This window comes from Salvelinus sp. IW2-2015, linkage group LG32 (genome assembly GCF_002910315.2).
Source record: "Salvelinus sp. IW2-2015 linkage group LG32, ASM291031v2, whole genome shotgun sequence".
In the NCBI taxonomy this organism is placed as follows: Eukaryota; Metazoa; Chordata; class Actinopteri; order Salmoniformes; family Salmonidae; genus Salvelinus; species Salvelinus sp. IW2-2015.
The window spans coordinates 31510526-31531090 of record NC_036871.1 but is presented as its reverse complement, the minus strand read 5'-3'; the positions used below and the strand labels follow the sequence as shown (position 1 = coordinate 31531090).

General features: G+C 43.0%; 2 protein-coding genes across 2 annotated transcripts in view; one reads left to right on the top strand and one right to left on the bottom strand.

Moving 5' to 3' along the window:
* LOC111956639 (actin-binding protein IPP) overlaps window positions 1-20565 on the bottom strand; it is a 390618-nt gene that overhangs the window by 1123 nt on the left and 368930 nt on the right. The gene's annotated exons all lie outside the window — the stretch shown is intronic.
* Window positions 8087-20549, top strand: nectin4b (nectin cell adhesion molecule 4b). The gene is made up of 11 exons (XM_023977158.3): window positions 8087-8789; window positions 10441-10638; window positions 10816-10983; window positions 11229-11507; window positions 11595-11712; window positions 18560-18711; window positions 18925-19090; window positions 19329-19404; window positions 19532-19594; window positions 19708-19920; window positions 20047-20549. The coding sequence occupies exons 1-11, from the start codon at window positions 8726-8728 to the stop codon at window positions 20344-20346; spliced, it is 1797 nt and encodes a 598-aa protein (XP_023832926.1). The 5' UTR covers window positions 8087-8725; the 3' UTR covers window positions 20347-20549.

Below are 20565 nucleotides of genomic sequence, written 5' to 3'. Positions count from 1 at the left end.
GTTGTGTATATGCATGTGTCTAACACCTGCACGGCATCAGCCTCAGACAAACCGGCATTAGCTGGCAAACATTGCCCCTCAGTGTCATTCAAACATACTTTTTGTTATGGTTTATTTTGACTTTATTTTATTATACTTTTATCTTTGACCATCATTCTATCCCCCACCCAACAACTCCACTCCCACTTGTCTCCAATTCCACATCCCACCCCTTAGCTTCCCTCAGCCCCTCCCACCTATCTCTGCTGACCACCCTCTTTGGATTTCTACGCACCATGCTGTGATGTTTAACATACCATTGCAATCTATCTAATCGAATAGAATCCACAGATTGTGAGTTGAAGATAAATACTTTTACTAAGAGTATTAGTATATTATTAATTGACTGACCTGGTCTCTCCAGATCTCCCAACAGTACTATTTCTAGGGTCAATTTTAGATCAATGTTCTGCATTTTCAGCAATTCCTGAACCTGAGACCAGAAACAGGCTCCCTGAGGGCAATACCAAAATAAATAAATGTATACTCACAACAAAATCTGCAGAGCTTCGATGATTTTATGCCCCAAATATTCAACATTTTGTTGGTGGCAAGAATTCTATATAATAATTTTAGCTGAAAAGCACGAAGTCTTGAATCTTGCGTTGTTTTATATATCAACTCATACACCCTGTACCATGGAATCGGTACATCAAAAATCTCTTCCCAACTATTTTGCAATCTGTATGGCACAGTTGTCAACATCCTGGTCCTCAAAAGAAACTGGTATACTTTCCTATTTATGCTATTTTTATTCCTCCGCCAGTTTTGATCCTTTATATTGGGCAGGCAGACCAGTTCCCTACCTCCTCCCACTGCCACCCGCCTCCTCCATTTTTGGGGCAATGCTGTAATAAATTGGTTGTACTCTTGGATTGAGCAGACCTTCCCGTACAATTCTGATAACTCCATGAAGGACATAACTCTACCATTACAATATAATTTAAGACCAAAATACCCTTTTCAAACATCTTTCCCATAAATACAGGTATTTTATCAACCAGCACATTTGAGTTCAGCCATGATATTTGTTCTTTCTTTTCAGGGGGATGAAATTGAAATTATAGCCAGCTCTGCAATGCTTGTTTGAAAGAGACACTTTGAAAAAAGTATCATCTCAATTAATTGAAAATGAGACATGGCAATCTGCAAAAAGGCAATTTTTAAACAATGGAGGAGCTGTTGTAATCTACTTGAGAACCATTTAGGGTTCAAGTAAAACTTAAGTGAAGCTTTTAGAGAGAGGTTTAGTGCTTTTATATTTAATAATCTCAACCCACCCAATTCATTATATTGATAGGCACGCTTTATCTTGTCTGGTTTAGCATCCTAGATAAAGCTAAATATTATTTGCCCATATGATTTGAAAAATTAATCATCAGGAGTAGGCAGCGTCATAAGTGAGTAAACTGAGATATGACTAAGGAGTTAATCAAGGCAAATTTTCCAGAAATAGACAGGTATTTAACTCTCCATGGTTGCAGGATCTTGTCTATTTTTACAAGTTTTCTATTGAAATTCATTGTGGAGAGCTTATATCTTTTGCAATATGAATACCAAGCATGTCCGCTTCACCGTCAGCCCATTTCATAGGTAAACTGCAGAGTAATTAAAAGTTTTAAAGATACAATACGTAATATTGTACACTTATCAAAATGAGGTTTTAGTCCAGAAAAGTTATATAGATCTTCAATGAGACATTGCAGGGATCTAGCTTGCGAACTTAATATAAAACTTGAGTCATTGGCATACATGGACACCTTCGTTTTTAAGCCTTGGATTTCTAATAATCTAATGTTATTTGATCTGATTTTAATAGCTAGCATTTCGATGGCCATAATGAATAGATATGATGACAGCGGACACCCTTGTTTAACTCCTCTTGACAATTCAAAACTATCTGAGAAATAGCTGCTATTTACTATTTTACACCTGTGGTTGCTTTACATTGCTTTTACCCATTTTATAAGAGAATCACCGAAATTGTAAAACTCCAGGCATTTATAAATACAATCCAGTTTTTATCAAAGGCCTTTTCAAAATCCGCTATAAATACCAGGCCTGGCTTCTTAGATGTTTCATTATGTTCTATTATTTCTAGTAGTTGTCGTATATTATCTCCAATGTATCGTCCATGTAAAAGACCTGTCTGATCAGGATGAACAATACCTGGTAAAACTTTTTAATTCTGAGTGCTATGCATTTCTGTAGTATTTTTGCATCACAACATTGAAGTGTAAGAGGCCTCCAGTTTTTAAGATAGACTGGATCTTTATATTTCCATCTGGGTCTTGTTTTAATAATAGTGAAATCAGATCTTCCTGCTGAGTACCTGACTTAAACATTTTTTCTTAACACTTATTTTTCTTAAAACTGAATTGTTGATTAAGGGCTTGTATAAGCATTTAACTGTAAGGTCTACCTGTTGTATTCGGCGCATGAGACAAATAAAATTTGATTTGATTCATTGCTAAATGTACAAGCAGATACATTTTCTCCAGTTTCTGGAAGACTACAATTTGTGTTGGGCAGTGCTTCGTGCTCTGGCAACCGTCCCTCCCCCAAGGCAGACTTTTTTGAAAAGGAGGCAGACACTCCTTTTCGAACACAATCCTTTGGGCAAAACTGAAAGAACTGACCAGGCGCAATGGTTTCAAGTGATTCCTCTCATCAACATGAATTCAACAAAAAAAATGATGTTCTATTAGCTATATGGTGACATTCAACCATATATGTTTCCATCGGAATATAGCGAAGAGGATTCGAAACAAAGAGTTGGATTTAGCTAACTAATGACGTTAGAAGCGGCAAGTAGCCTAGAGGTTAGAGCGTTGGGCCAGTAACCGGAAGGTTGCTAGATCGAATCCCTGAGCTGATAAGGTAAAAATATGTCGTTCTGAACAAGGCAGTTAATCCACTGTTCCTAGGCTGTCATTATAAATAAAAATGTGTTCTTAACTGACTTGCCTAGTTAAATAAAAGTTATTTAAATGTTTAAAAAAAAGCTCAGCTACAGCTGATGCCAGCACCAAGAAGGCAGATGCCAAATATGGTGCCTAGTCTCTGAAGGATCAGACTGTTTTTTTTCAATTTTCGCCTCAAATGACATCTAACTGAAATCTAACTGCCTGTAGCTCAGGCATTGAATCAAGGATATGCATATTCTTGATACCATTTGAAAGGAAACACTTTGAAGTTTGTGGAAATGTGAAATGAATGTGGGAGAATATAACACATTAGATCTGGTAAAAGAAAATACAATWTTTTTTTTTTTTTAAACGTATTACTTTTTTTGTACCATCATCTTTGAAATGCAAGAGAAAGGCCATAATGCATTATTCTAGCCCAGGCGCAATTTAGATTTTGGCCACTAGATGGCAGCAGTGTATGTGCAAAGCATTAAACTGATCCAATGAACCATTGCATTTCTGTTCAAAATGTTGTATCAAGACTGCCCAAATGTGCCTAATTGGCTTATTAATAACTTTTCAAGTTCATAACTGTGCACTCTCCTCAAATAATAGCATCACTGTAATAGCTACTGTAAATTTGACAGTGCAGTTAGATTAACAAGAATTTAAGCTTTCTGCCCATATCAGATATGTCTGTGTCCTGGGATTTTTTTTTGTTACTTACAACCTCGTGCTAAACGCATTAGCGTACGTTAGCTCAACCGTCCCATGGGGGACCCACCAATCCTGAAGAAGTTCTAACTAAGTAAGTTATATTTCTTGCAAGCCACCTAGCTAGCTAACTTTAGTTTATCTACTGAAACCCATATTGTGTATTGCTGGCTAACATACTATTTTGTTACAGTGGGGGGAAATCTAATAATTTTTCTGTAATATCTAGCTAACTATCTAGGTAGCTAAGTTAGCTAAACAACTACCGGTAGTCATATCTATACCTAAAAATATAAGAGGTTTTACAATTGGAGATCTTTTGTATCTCGATTGTAAAACCTCTTCTCTTTTTAGTTGTAGATATGGCTACTAAACAGAAAGCTACAACATTACAACCAGCCAACTAAAGCTATGTTTACCAGCAAACGTTAGCACATGACTAGAGTTTGCTAGCTAGTTAGCCTGGCGCCTGCTAACTTGATGCATCTCCATTACAGAATACTACCTCACAGAATGGAAGCAGCAGCCAACGGAAACATCTCCCTGATGGTCGGCAAACAAGGGCGACCTACTTTGCCAACACCACGGCGAGCTGGTGCAACTAGGGATGGCTATGGATGAGGTCCTCTGCGTTCTTCTACATCTAGACGTCACCCACAACGAGCGGAGGATCTTCTACAATGAGTCGACCCAGCGAGCCAGCGCCCCAGTCCATTCAGCAGTCTGCCCAGGTCAGTGATGCCCTTTTGTCTCTTCAGACAAATATGATGGGACTCCATCCAAATGCCGTGGCTTCCTCCTCCAGTGCTCCCTCTATTTTTCTCATCAAACAGGAGCCCCCACCACCGAGATGTCCAAAGTTGTCACGGTTATTTCCCTGCTAACCGGGCGGGTGATGGGGTGCGTGGGCTACGGCTGACAATCTGTCCCTATTGTGGTCAAGCAAGGCACCAACTTCAACGGTTTCCGCTACGTCCCAACCTGGGAGCCACTAGAGCAGAGGGATGGCCCTGTGATCATCCATCTCCAGGGGTAGGTGTGAGTTTTACATCATCATCCTTCTCCACCATACCCTTTTTTTAGTACTGATTTCACTACCTGGCTGTCCCTCGTGTTGTTTCTACAGTTCTAGTGGACTGCGGTGCCGCAGGGAATTTTATTGACCAGGTCCTTGCCTCCTCCCTGAACATAACATCATACCCACTCTCTTCTCCGTTTCCGGTTCAAGAGCTGGATAACCGACCACGGGGATCTGGGACAATCACACACATGACAGCACCACTCACCATCACCGTGGGACCTCTGCACCAAGAAAACCTTCCCTCCTCATCATCCAGGCACCTGTACACAAAGTCATCCTCGGCCTCGTGTGGCTCCAAAGCCACAACCCCACCATCTCCTGGTCGAGGATGGAGACCACGGCCTGGGCACCTGGATGTCAGAAGAACTGCTTTCCCTTACCCTGTGGTTCCACGTCGGTTGAGAGTCCTGTGGTTGCCCTCCAGGCTGACATCCTGGAGGTTTACCAGGTTCTCTGGGAGGTTTTCTCCAAGACCCTCGCCACCTGTCTCCCTCTTCATTGCCCCTGGGACTGTGACATCGACCTGATAACAGACTCTGCGACTCCGCATCTACCCACTGTCGGTGGCTGAAAGCAAGGCTATGGAGGAATACATCAAGGAGGAGGAAAAGGAGGACTGAGCACGCCCCCATTCTCATCCACGGGGCTGTAGTGGAGCAGGTTGAGATCTTCAAGTTCCTTGGTGTCCACATAAGCAACAAACTAACATGGTCCAAGCACACCAAGACAGTCGTGAAGAGTGCACGACAAAACCTATTCCCCCTCAGGACACTGAAAACATTTGACATGGGTCCTCAGATCCTCAAAAGATTTAACTGCTGAGAGAGCATCCTGACGGGTTGCATCACTGCCTGGAATGGCAACTGCTTGGCCTCCGACCGCAAGGCACTACAGAGGGTAGTGCGTACGGCCCAGTACATCACCGGGGCCAAGCTTCCTGCCATCCAGGACATCTATACCAGGCGGTGTCAGAGGAAGGCCCTAAAAATTGTTAACGACTCCAGCCACCCTAGTCATAGATTGTTCTTTCTGCTACCGCACGGCAAGCGGTACTGGAGCGCCAAGTCTAGGTCCAAGAGGCTTCTAAACAGCTTCTACCCCCAAGCCATAAGACTCCTGAACAGCTAATCAAATGGCTACCCAGACTATTTGTTTGTAAATACCTTACCTTTACCTTGTGCAGAGCTAGGGGTTGGAAGAGCATGTTGGTGGAATCAGATTATGTACCACCTACAACAAAATACACAATTTAACCACCCCCACTAACTGTATTGATCTCTATTAGACTGGCTAGCTTAGCATACCTAACATGGACATTTCAAAACTGTCTGCTTGCTGTTAACTAACTAGCATCACTAAATTGGCAGCAAGATTGCTATCCAGTTGAGACTGTCTGAGTACCAACTAACCAACCATAGACGATTTATACACATTCATCATTACTAACGTTAGCAACACACAAACAGAGGGTGAGTTAGCTATAGCAACAATTATATTTGTAGTAACTGAGTGTTTTCCAGACAAGGGTGGAATAGATGGTTACCAGATTGAGCTACTCTTATTTGCTAACATTAGCTAGCTTATGTTAGCTAAAGTCAGTCAAAGATAGAATGAACAAACAAACATGTTTACTCTGCTGAAGGTAGTTACCAGTCTAGCAGTGACTACCATGGCATTGGCGAAATTGATTGACAGTGTGTATACCAAATAATATAGCTATACGATTTAGCTGATGGCTTTCAGAGTTCAATACATGTTGTGGAAAAATTCTTACACAGGGACACTCGAAGTCAATCTTAAATTAATCATTGTTTATTTGCAGCCATAAGACTCCTGAACATCTAATCAAATGGCTACCCAGACTATTTGCATTGTGTCCCCCCTTTTCTACGCTGGTGCTAATCTGTTATTATCTATGGATAGTCACTTTAATAACTCTACATACATGTACATATTACCTACATTACTTCGACTAACCGGTGCCCCCGCACATTGACTCTGTACCAGGACCCCCTGTATATAGCCTCGCTATTGTCACCTTACTTCTGCACTGTAATTATTTGTTACTTCTATTTGTTACTTTTTTTGTATTTTCTTAAAACTGCATTATTGCTTAAGGGCTTATAAGTAAGCACTTCACTGTAAGGTCTGTTGTATTGTGACAAATAACATTTGATTTGATTTTTGTAACGTTAGCTAGCTAGCTAACTTAGCTAGTCCAGCTAGGCTAGTAAGCTAGCTAACGTTAGGTTCGTTTGAAGTACACATTGGCATCGCTCAAGTTTGTGGGCACGCCCCATCTACCTTAGCYGGCGTTATCTGCATTTGCTATGAATGCCGGACTTTGTGGTTGACTATGAGCAGACGAATACACAGAAAGTTGAAACTTCCCGATTCTACCAGTGAAATTCAAATGTGCTAGTATTAGCTTGTGGTTTGGATAATTGTGTTTATGATAAAAACGTAATGTTGTTAATATAGTAATGACTATATGCCGTGGCAGAGTCAAGGTGAAATTCCCCTTTGATGTTATTGTTTCCATCAATACTTGTGGCGAGCAGAGTCAACAACCTCTGGTTGAAGGTATTGAAGTTTACAGTTAGCCATTGTTATGTAAATGGTGCTGAAAAGTACCCAGGGCCTTGCCTTGGCTCCAAGATAGAGCTGGTCCGACAGAGCCATGGCCCAGTGAGATACGGGTGCCGGCCCAGGTAGATAGAAACAGAAAAGTCTGAGACTTTTGGGTAAAGCACTGGGGTACATCCTCATTGGAAATGAGACACAAGTGTCTCCTAGTCTACAATATCTCATGCAACACCATTATTTACATACACAAATAACTGGTCATGGAACTGTATTCAAAACAATAACCACTTCAATAGTTAAATAATGGTTAAAATCCAAAAATATATAAATAAAATAATAGAGAATCGGCAAAATGCCAAATTTCATCTCCACAGTAACATGAACTCACAAGACTAAAAGCACAATAACATTCTAGTCCTGGTAGTAAAATACATGTCTGTGAACCTCAACCATCGTACCTATGTTTACTTTAAAATGGTCTTGGTCTGAAACAGGAATGACGGTAAGAGTGAAAGTGACCAATTAGACGTCAACTTTACTTATTGAAGTTAGATTTGATTCGATTCAATAGTAATTTCCATTAATCTGGCCAAATACGTTTAGATTTAAATACGACTAGAGCCATTTGAGAATAGACCACTTATAAGTTAGGTGTACAGTATTGTGCATTGCATTGTGTCAAATAAAATAATTCACTGTTGTATGGTCAGACTTAATACAAAAAAGGAGGCGACTTTACGTTGTATGATAATTAGGGGGTGGAGAGAGACGCAGGCAGTAACATATCTATTCAACAATGGAATGCAAAAGCTTGAGCAAAGTGTAAATTCTAGAATTCGAGACATTTCACAGAAGAATGTTAGTCTTGTGTAGGCTAATGACTTAATCTAATTCTGTTCCGATGTTGTGGAGCAGGTAGTGTTACCCGATTGTCTGGTGTTTTGCAACTGTTCGAGTTGGAATTAACATTTTACCTCGTGCGTCAGGTAGGCTACGGACTACGAATTCCTGGAGAGTGAGCGAAAGAAATGTTTGAAAAGTAAACCGAAAAGTTGGGACCTTTTTTTTCTTGTTACTGAATATTTGGAATGTAGTTATACTGTAGAAAATGTGTACACAATTTGTGTGCTACTGTAAATAAATCGAGCAGCTTTGGTTTGATTGGCAAGAACTACGAAGAGACACGAACACCTGACGCACAGTCCACCGCCGTAAGCTTGTCTACAAATGTTTCTCCAAATAGACTACTCCAATGGCAACACGTTACTCTCATGTTTCTAATAATAATGAGATGACGAAAATGCATTATTTCATACCATTTTGAAGCTTGTTGTTCAACTTGGATAGATTTTGGAACTCCCTAAGATTGATATTGGGAGTGCCACTGAATCAAGGGATGGAGTTACCTGTCTGGGGCCAGAGCCAGTGGGGCACAGCGTGGTTGGTGCTATGGGCATTTGGTAAGATTTGGGAATGTTTATTTTATTTTTTTTCTTAAAAAAAAATACAAATGTGAAGCRTAATTGTATGGTGTATATCTGGGTGTGTATGTTTGTTGCATACCTGACACTATAAGGAAAGGGAGTGGTGACAAGTACAGATCGGCATCATAGAAATGTAGTAGGGTAACATTCTTTGGAAAACAAAGTGCAGGCTACTTCCCTGCTGTATCTTTTTGTTTTGATTAGTAGTGAGTGTTTCAACAAACACATTTTTGTAGCATGTGTAGGCCTATACCTGTGTTTAAAAGTAAGCTTCCTTTGTGGTGCACTCTGTCAGTGTGTTAATATTGGCCTTAGCATAACTACCAAACTGAGGTATGATAAAGGTCAATGAATGCCATGAACAGGAAAAGCAAGTAACACAGCTTTGTGGCACAAACAACCTCTGTCTGAGGCCCTGTGTGCGCCTGTCTGTTTCTCCCGTTTGTAAAATAGGTCACAACGAGTCCCTTTTTGTGTTCACTAGAAATAAGTGTGAGCCTGTGTGTGAGTTTGTTTGCATTCCTCTGTGGGTCTGTGTCCTTGTTCTTGTGTGGTTGAAATGAACGGAATGACTCGTATACAGGTAACATGGCAAAATAAAGGAAACACTTGGATAAAGGAGAGATAAAAAATATATTGAAAGCTGGTGCTTCCACAGGTGTGGTTCCTGAGTTAATTAAGCAAATTACCCATTATTTTGGCTACCATGGCTAGAAGAAGAGATGTATATTTATTTAACTAGACAAGTCAGTTAAGAACAAATTCTTATTTTACATTCACGGCCTACCCCGGCAAAACCCTCCCCTGATCCCAGATGATGCTGGGACAATTATGCACCACCCTATGGGACTCCCGATCACGGCCGGTTGTGATACAGCCCAGGATTGAACCAGGGTCTGTAATGACACCTCTAGTACTGAGATGTAGTGCCTTAGACCGCTGCACCATTCTGGAGCCTTAAGATCTCAGTGACTTTCAAGAATGGGCTCAAAGGAGCATAGGGTGGTGGAATAGGGGCCTGAGGGCACACAGTCTGTGAATGTATTGTAATGTTTTTAAAATGGTATAATCTGCCTTAATTTTTCTGGACCCCAGGAAGAGTACTCTGTCAGGGGATCCATAATAAATACAAATAGGGGGTTTAAAGGGGGGGGGGGGTGAGTGTGTCTTGGTCACCAAATCTCAACCCAATTGAACACTTGTGGGAGATTCTGGAGTTTCGCTTGAGACTGCGACTCCACCACCATCAACAAAACACCAAATTATGGATTTTCTCGTGGAAGAAGGGTGTCGAGTTCCAGACACTTGTAGAATCTATGCCAGGGCGCATTGAAGCTGTTCTGGCAGTTTGTGTTGGGCCAACGCCCTATTAACACTTTACAGTATGTTGGTGTTTTCTTTATTTTGGCAGTTACATGTATGTGCCATGGTCTTTTAACTGCGGGTGTAATCATTAATGAGTGAAGGAATCATTAACTACAGACAGTCTATACCCACCTCAACACTTCAAAGGGCAATGTTTGTGATTCCTTGTTTGTTTTAGTGATGATGCATTACTCTTTCTCCACCCCGTCACTCACCCTGTTTTGCTTTCTCTAACACACACACACACCTCTCTCTCATACAGCAGTGTGTGTGAGGGGTGGGTTTGTGGAGCCTCCTCCATCCTTCTCCCTGCGTTCCTTGACGGAGGATGAGACGCGGCTGCCCTGCCAGTTTCAAGTTCAGGAGGAGGAGCAGGTAGTTCAGGTCAGCTGGTTCAAGGAGCTACCTGATGGCACCAAGGAACAAATCATCACTGCCCACCTCACAGAGGGACACACAGGTTGGTACATCATGCCCTCACCAACTCACACAGAGTAGACCCCCATCTTAACCACTTAGTCACTCAATCGATATAATCATAATGTTGTTTTCTTGCATTTGTCTGCAATGATTGTAATGTTTACCAGGAATAAATCTGTCTTTGTCTCTGTTTGTCTCTCTGTCTTATGTCTGTCAGAGTTTGGGCGGTACTCTGGGAGAGTGAGGTTTGAGAGCAGTAGCCCCACAGTGGACTCTGCCCTGCTCATCATGAACACGGAGGAGTCTTATGAGGGGAAATACACCTGTCACATCAGCACATTCCCCTATGGAAACTTTGAGAGGCAGCTGTCACTCACTGTGTGGAGTAAGACTAATTACTTTCACCATCCTCTTAATCATAGTTGTAAACCATGTGACTATTTTCATTGTTATACTCATCATAGTAATTTCCTGTTAATAACCCCACATTTGACTTGATTTGTTGGAGTCAACCACTGAAGGAAATATCTGTTCTGGCTGACCAAAGCCTTACTTACGCACTCGATTTACCTGCACAACATGGAATCTCATATAGCCTGGCCCTGCCCCTCTACCTCCCTTCCCCCCCAGCCCTACCAATCTCCTCTCTGGACCCGGTGGTTCTGGAGGAGGGCCAGTCCTTCCGCGTAGCTGCTTCCTGCCGCTCCGTGGCCCGTCCTCCACCTCGACTGACCTGGGATACGGATCTCCCTGGTCAGAACCAGAACCGCAGCTCCGAGGGCGGGGCCGTGTCCACCCACTTCTCCCTGCACCCCCTGAGGAGTATGAATGGCATGCGGCTGGACTGCCTCGTCTGGCACCCTGCTCTGGAGCAACCCCGGAGGATCAGTAACCGCCTGGTGGTGCAATGTGAGTTTACCCTCAGCTGTCACTATGGTGGGGTAGTATAATTAAATGGCCATGCTTGGATTAAAGTGACAAAGTTTATGTTGACAGTTCCCCCAGATGCAGCTGTCACTGGCTATAATGGAAACTGGTACATGGGACTGAAGGGAGCTGAACTCAAGTGTGAGACTGGAGGAAACCCCAAACCACAGAGCTTCACCTGGACCAGGTATTACCTGTCTGACTGTTTCTGTCTGTCATTATTTGTGTAATGTAACACTGCACTATAAAATGTACTATTCAAATATTTGCAAGAGAAACACACACACACATGCATGATAAAGTGTCAACTAGAGGAGGGTGTCTTCCTCTTTGTTCCATTCAATATGGAATAAATACATTGTCGAGTTACAGAATTAGAAAACCGATTGAAAGGCAGACATTTTCACACAAGTGAGCGAGCCAGGGAGGGGAGGGAGCCATGGAGGGAGGAAGCGCTGGAGACGCCTCTTAAGCACTTAATCATAGTGCCTCGCTTTAAATATCACCCTAATACACTGTAAAACACAGGGTCTGCGCGTAATTAAAGATTCTTCTCCGAGCATTACAATAATGACAGAACACACAATTAAATACTCACTATTGCAACATGCTAACAAATCGTGTGTCAGTTTCCGCAGTAGTTAAAAATAATTGAAGGAGAGATWCTTTTCCAAAATTGCCCTTAACGTACTGTATATAGAGTATCACATTTATGGCATGTTTCTAAAACCTTAATGCATTTGAATGAAAATAAACCCGATCAGTATAATTATTGTCAAACATTTATTCAGTGTCAGATGTAATCTCTGGCTTTGAATCCCATTATAAAGGATTGGTTATAAGGTGGGGCTGAGTGAGTAAGAAGAGAAATGTGAGAAGCCCCTTGTTGGGGTGAGCAGTAAAATGGCAGCCTGGCTGGCACAGTGAAATTTGGGCAACTTGAGCTCTCTCAGTGGACCTAGTTCCTGGTGGGATCAGAAACTGCCTCTCTATTATACTTCCTGGGATGTCTGAGCTTATTCAGGGGCCTCTTAGTCTTCCTTCATATAGTAGTTGGCTCATACCAAGCCAAGCGGCATTTGTCTATTCAGATCAATAGGAGCAGTAATTTAACTGGTTTTACAGATGAATGCAAATTGCTGGTTTCCCTTTTGTGGTAAACCTGATGTAACAAATGTATTTAGCTAAAACACCTCACCAATGCACACTGACCTATTGTTTGGATGTAATTATAGGCTACTTCTGTGTAGCTTAGCTGACATTCCCTTCAGAGGTTTATATTCTGGTAATGTCTAGCTGAACAAAAGGCTTTTACATTTTTTTCATAAATTGACTTAGAACTTTTGAATTGAGTATTGATCAACCCTGCCCAATACATCTGCCTTCATGAACATAGCCGTTGTTTCATGCACTGAGTGCTATTCCATTAGTCATACAGTGCATTCCGAATGTATGTATATATATATATATATATATATATATATATATATACACACATTTGCTCTAAATGTACTGTATATAGAGTATCACATTTATGGCATATATATATATTAATTATAAAAAAAGATTGTTTACATAAGTATTCAGACCCTTTGCTATGAGACTCATTGAGCTCAGGTGCATCCTGTTTCCATTGATCATCCTTGAGATGTTTCTGCAACTTGATTGGAGTCCACCTGTGAAATTCAATTGATTGGACATGATTTGGAAAGGCACACACCTGTCTAAATAAGGTCCACAGTTGACTGTGCATGTCAGAGCAAAAACTCAGCCATGAGTTCGAAGGAATTGTCCGTAGATCTCCAAGACAGGATTGTGTCTCGGCACAGCTCTGAGGAAGGGTACCAAAACATTTCTGCAGCATTGAAGGTCCCAAAGAACACAGTGGCGCCCGTCATTCTTAAATGGATGAAGTTTGGAACCATCAAGACTCTTCCTAGAGCTGGCTGCCCGGCCAAACGGAGCAATCGGGGGAGAAGGGCCTTTGTCAGGGAGGTGACCAATAACCTGATGGTCACTCAGACAGAGCTCCAGAGTTCCTTTGTGGAGAAGGGAGAACATTTCAGAAGGACAACTATCTCTGCAGTTCTCCACCAATCAGGCCTTTATGGTAGAGTGGCCAGACGGAAGCCACTCCTCAGTAAAATGCACATGACAGCCTGCTTGGAGCTTGCCAAAAGGCACCTAAAGGACTGTCAGACCATGAGAAAAAAGATTCTCTGGTCTGATTGTACCTCTTTGGCGTGAATGCCAGGCGTCACATCTGGAGGAAACGAGGCACCGCTCATCAGCTGGCCAATGCCACCCCTACAGTGAAGCATAATGGTGGCAGCATCATGCTGTTGGAATGTTTTTCAGCGGCAAGGACTGGGAGACTAGTCCAGGATCGAGGGAAAGATGAACAGAGAAAAGTACAGAGATCCTTGATAAAAACCTGATCCAGAGTGCTCAGGACCTCATACTGGGGCGAAGGTTCACCAGCCAACAAGACAACGACCCTAAGCACACAGCTAAGACAATGCAGGAGTGGTTTCGGGACAAGTCTCTGAATGTCCTTGAGTGGCCTTGTCATTTTTGCCTTGTCATTATGGGGAATTGTGTGTAGATAAAAACCAAAACACTTTAATCCATTTTAGAATAAGGCTGTAACGTAACAAAATATGGAAAAAGTGAAGGGGTCTGAATACTTTACGAATGCACTGTAAGTACACTCATATATATATATATATATATAATATAATATTTTTTATATTATATATATATATATATATATATATATATATATATATATATATATATATACTGCTCAAAAAAATAAAGGGAACACTTAAACAACACAATGTAACTCCAAGTCAATCACACTTCTGTGAAATCAAACTGTCCACGTAGGAAGCAACACTGATTGACAATACATTTCACATGCTGTTGTGCAAATGGAATAGACAAAAGATGGAAATTATAGGCAATTAGCAAGACACCCCCAATAAAGGAGTTGTTCTGCAGGTGGTGACCACAGACCACTTCTCAGTTCCTATGCTTCCTGGCTGATGTTTTGGTCACTTTTGAATGCTGGCGGTGCTTTCACTCTAGTGGTAGCATGAGACGGAGTCTACAACCCACACAAGTGGCTCAGGTAGTGCAGCTCATCCAGGATGGCACAACAATGCGAGCTGTGGCAAGAAGGTTTGCTGTGTCTGTCAGTGTAGTGTCCAGAGCATGGAGGCGCTACCAGGAGACAGGCCAGTACATCAGGAGACGTGGAGGAGGCCATAGGAGGGCAACAACCAGCAGCAGGACCGCTACCTCCGCCTTGTGCAAGGAGGAGCAGGAGGAGCACTGCCAGAGCCCTGCAAAATGACCTCCAGCAGGCCACAAATGTGCATTGTCTACTCAAACGGTCAGAAACAGACTCCATGAGGGTGGTATGAGGGCCGACGTCCACAGGTGGGGGTTGTGCTTACAGCCCAACACCGTGCAGGACGTTTGGCATTTGCCAGAGAACACCAAGATTGGCAAATTCGCCACTGGCGCCCTGTGCTCTTCACAGATGAAAGCAGGTTCACACTGAGCACATGTGACAGACGTGACAGAGTCTGGAGACGCCGTGGAGAACGTTCTGCTGCCTGCAACATCCTCCAGCATGACCGGTTTGGCGGTGGGTCAGTCATGGTGTGGGGTGCATTTCTTGGGGAACTGGCACAGCCCTCCATGTGCTCGCCAGAGGTAGCCTGACTGCCATTAGGTACCGAGATGAGATCCTCAGACCCCTTGTGAGACCATATGCTGGTGCGGTTGGCCCTGGGTTCCTCCTAATGCAAGACAATGCTAGACCTCATGTGCTGGAGTGTGTCAGCAGTTCCTGCAAGAGGAAGGCATTGATGCTATGGACTGGCCCGCCCGTTCCCCAGACCTGAATCCAATTGAGCACATCTGGGACATCATGTCTCGCTCCATCAACCAACGCCACGTTGCACCACAGACTGTCCAGGAGTTGGCGGATGCTTTAGTCCAGGTCTGGGAGGAGATCCCTCAGGAGACCATCCGCCACCTCATCAGGAGCATGCCCAGGCGTTGTAGGGAGGTCATACAGGCACGTGGAGGCCACACACACTACTGAGCCTCATTTTGACTTGTTTAAGGACATTACATCAAAGTTGGATCAGCCTGTAGTGTGGTTTTCCACTTTAATTTTGAGTGTGACTCCAAATCCAGACCTCCATGGGTTGATAAATTTGATTTCCATTGATAATTTGTGTGATTTTGTGTCAGCACATTCAACTATGTAAAGAAAAAAGTATTTTAATAAGAATATTTCATTCATTCAGATCTAGGATGTGTTACCATACCACCCTGCATACCACTGCTGGCTTGCTTCTGAAGCTAAGCAGGGTTGGTCCTGGTCGTCCCTGGATGGGAGACCAGGTGCTGCTGGAAGTGGTGTTGGAGGGCCAGTAGGAGGCACTCTTTCCTCTGGTCTAAACAAAGATCCCAATGCCCCAGGGCAGTGATTGGGGACACTGCTCTGTGTAGGGTGCCGTCTTTCGGATGGGACGTTAAACGGGTGTCCTGACTCTCTGAGGTCATTAAAAGATCCCATGGCACTTATCGTAAGAGTAGGGGTGTTAACCCCGGTGTCCTGGCTAAATTCCCAATCTGGCCCTCAACCATCACGGTCACCTAATAATCCCCAGTTTACAATTGGCTCATTCATCCCCTCCTCTCCCCTGTAACTATTCCCCAGGTCGTTGCTGCAAATGAGAACGTGTTCTCAGTCAACTTACCTGGTAAAATAACGGTAAAATTATTTTTTTTTTTTTAGTAATGTCAGAATAATAGTAGAGTGATTTATTTCAGCTCTTATTTCTTTCATCACATTCCCAGTGGGTCAGAAGTTTACATACACTCAATTAGTATTTGGTAGAATTGCCTTTAAATTGTTTAACTTGGGTCAAACGTTTCGGGTAGCCTTCCACAATAAGGTGGGTGAATTTTGGCCCATTCCTCCTGACAGAGCTGGTGTAACTGAGTCAGGTTTGTAGGCCTCCTTGCTCGCACATGCCTTTTCAGTTCTGCCCACAAATTTTCTATGGGATTGAGGTCAGGGCTTTGTGATGGCCACTCCAATACCTTGACTTTGTTGTCCTTAAGCCATTTTGCCACAACGTTGGAAGTATGCTTGGGGTCATTGTCCATTTGGAAGACCCATTTGTGACCAAGCTTTAACTTCCTGACTGATGTCTTGAGATGTTGCTTCAATATATCCACATAATTTCCTGCCTCATGATGCCCACAACATGATGCATCCCCGCAACATGATACTGCCACTCCCGTGCATCACGGTTGGGATGGTGTTCTTCAGCTTGCAAGCATCCCTCTTTTTCCTCCAAACATAACAATGGTCATTATGGCCAAACAGTTTTATTTTTGTTTCATCAGACCAGAGAACATTTCTCCATGTGTAGTTGCAAACCGTAGTCTGGCTTTTTTACGGCGATTTTGGAGCAGTGGCTTCTTTCTTGCTGAGCAGCCTTTCAGGTTATGTTGAGATGGTACTCATTTTACTGTGGATATAGATACTTTTGTACCTGTTTCCTCCAGCATCTTCACAAGGTCCTTTGCTGTTGTTCTGCGATTGATTTGCACTTTTCGCACCAAAGTACGTTCATCTCTAGGAGACAGAATATGTCTCCTTTCTGAGCGGTATGACGGCTGCGTAGTCCCATGGTGTTTATACTTGCGTACTATTGTGTTGTACAGATGAACGTGGTACCTTCAGGCACTTGGAAATTGCTCCCAAGGATGAACCATACTTGTGGAGATCTACAATTGTCTTTCTGAGGTCTGGCTGATTTCTCTTAATTTTCCCATGATGTCAAGCAAAGAGGCACTGAGTTTGAAGGTAGGCCTTGAAATACATCACAGGTACACCTCCAATTGACTCAAATGATGTCAATTAGCCTATCAGAAACTTTGAAAGCCATGACATCATTTTATGGAATTTCCAAGCTGTTTAAAGCACAGTCAACTTTGTGTCTGTAAACTTCAGACCCACTGGAATTGTGATTACAGTGAAATAATCTGTCTGTAAACAATTGTTGGAAAAATTACTTGTGTCATGCACAAAGTAGATGTCCTAACCGACTTGCCAAAACTATAGTTGTTAACAAGAAATTTGTGGAGTGGTTGAAAAACGAGTTTTAATGACTCCAACCTAAGTGTATGTAAACTTCCGACTTCAACTGTGTGTGTTGTGTGTGTGTGTGTGTGTATGTATATATATATATATCACATCACACACAAGTATGTGGACACCCCTTCAAATGAGTGGATTCAGCTATTTCAGCCACACCTGTTCCTGACAGGTGTATAAAATCGAGCACACTGCCATGCGATCTCCATAGACAAACACTGGCAGTAGAATGGCCTTACTGAAGAGCTCAGTGACCTTCAACATGGCACCATCATAGGATGCCACCTTCCCAACAAGTCAATTTGTAAAATGTATGCCCTGCTAGAGCTGCTGTAAATACTGTTTTTGTGAAGTGGAAAGGTCTAGGAGCAACAACGGCTTGCCGGGAAGTGGTAGGTCACACGCTCACAGAACGGGTCCGCAGAGTGCCGAAGCGCATAGCACTTAAAAAATTGTCTGTCCTTGACTGGCCTGCACAGAGCCCTGACCTCAGCCCCATCAAACACCTTTGGGATGAATTGGAACGCCTACTGCGAGCCAGGCCTAATCGCCCAACATCAGTGCCCGACCTCATTAATGCTCATGGCTCAATTGAAGTCCCGCAGCAATGTTCCAACAACTAGTGGAAAGCCTTCCCAGAAGAGTGGAGGCTGTTGTAGCAGCAAAGGGAGGACCAACTCCATATTAATGCCCATGATTTTGGAATGAGATGTTCGATGAGCAGGTTTCCACATACTTTTGGTCATGTAGTGCATGTTAAGTAGGTTACGATTACATTGTTGAGTAGCTCAGTATTAATATGGGCATTCTTTAATTTCCTGTATGTGTTTGTCTCCATCTGTAGGGGTGGTAAGGCCCTGCCAGACGGCCTCACTGTGAATGGAGCAAGGCTTCTGTTTGGCCGAGCCCTGAGACAGAATGACACTGGAGTTTATGAATGTGTGGTGAACAACGGCATTGGGACAAGGAAAGTAGAATCGAACATCACAGTGACAGGTAATGGGCAAAGTTACTCCTGTATTTTGGGAGAACCTGGACAGCATAAAGAACTTATCTCCCGACGTGTTTGGTACCATTTGTGCAACATTGCTGCCCCCCTGTGGTGATCTGAAATACCAACTTTGCTCAAATAGAAAATCTGCAACTTAACTAGATCACTGCAGTTGGTCGTTTTGTTTACAATTGTGTATGTTCCTTTCCCTCACATAGAGAAAATTCGCAGTGTGCAGGAAACCACTGTTGACACTCTAGTGATGGTAATTATAGTTGTGGCTGCTGGGGTTTTGGTCATCGTCATGATCATCATCATCATCTTAGTCAACCAATACCACAGGCGCAAAAACAGAAAATTAGAGATGGAGCTTAGCGAAAGAACGTGAGTTGATTTCCACAATACTTTGCTCCCCCTTTCCATTTTAGTCATTTAGCAGATTCTGTTATCCAGAGCGACATACAGGAGCAATTAGCGTTAAGTGCCTTGCTCAAGGGCACATCTGCAATTTTTCACCTAGTCGGCTCTGGGATTCGGACCAGCACCCTTTTGGTTACTTGCACAATACTCTTAACCCCTATCCTCAAATCCCCTTCAGTTTGACATTCTCTGTCTTTCACAGGTTAAAAATCAACACACTCTCCAGACAGGACTCCTCCCGGAGACTCAACTCTGTCAGCACAGACCCCAGAGGACAGGTACTCAGTACTTTACATACTCAACTGAAAATTTGAGCAAAATAGATGATAAACTATCATGATCAGTTAGTATCTACTTGTGAATGACTGTGATACCCCAAATAATTTCTTCTACTTTTCACTCCAGAATGAAGACTGTACACTACTCAGACTAGACAGTAGAATGAAAAACAGCCTAATGTCCCTTGAGGTGAGTTCCATAAAATATTTTTAAGCAATATTATACATTTACAACATGTCCACTATCAGAGATTTTTTTCATTGATGTTTAATCTATGGCTTTATTTGGATGCTTCCTGTTAGGACCGTCCCATCTACATAGGCAGTGAATCATCCCTGGGTGGGAGGCGGGGGACTGTTGGAGAGGGGGATGTGGACTACCTAGGCCGCCCTGTCCTGTACCAGTCTAGCTGGCATGAGGGCAGAGAGAGTATGAGGGGCGCTGAGATGGAGGGAGAGAGGGAAGAGCGCAGACGAAGGGTGGAGTCGTACCTGAAGAGAAGCAATATGTCCCTGGTGTGTAATTGTCTGATCAATGAAGAGTATACGTAAAAGTTTAAATGCACATTGTTTATTCTGTAATAACTCACAGGCCTATCTGTTTTTCTCAATGCCTTGCAATATGTGGTCTCAATTTTGCAGGACTCTGGCCTTCCTTCCTCCCTTGTCCCCATCAAGCCCCAGGACCAGGATGGCAGTGTGGGGCCCACAGACATCACCCCAATGCTCAGTGACCTGTGTGGCCAGAGGGAGGTGGTGACCAAAGGGGAAGACTGGGGCCATAGACAGGCCGTGCTGGAGGTTGATGAGGCAGACTGTGATACCAGTTCTTACCAGATCTCAGAGGCGCTCTCCAACCACTTCCACTACAGCAACGGGTTCCTGCGGCCCAAACCACACTCCAACGCCATCCTCCTACACCCCAGAGGACAGATCATCTAGACATGGGAGGCTTGGCTGAAAAGGGAACTGCACTCAGCTTCACCCTAACCTAGTGGTCATTATACAGAAGTGAGGGTTTGGCAACTTCATGCTCACGTTCATTGCCATTTGTCTTTTTTTTTTAATCAGCATTGTCTTCTTGTATGTCCTATGTAAACAAAATTTACTAGCCTAAGTAAAGATTGCACAAGATTGCACCATCACTTTGTATCAACTATA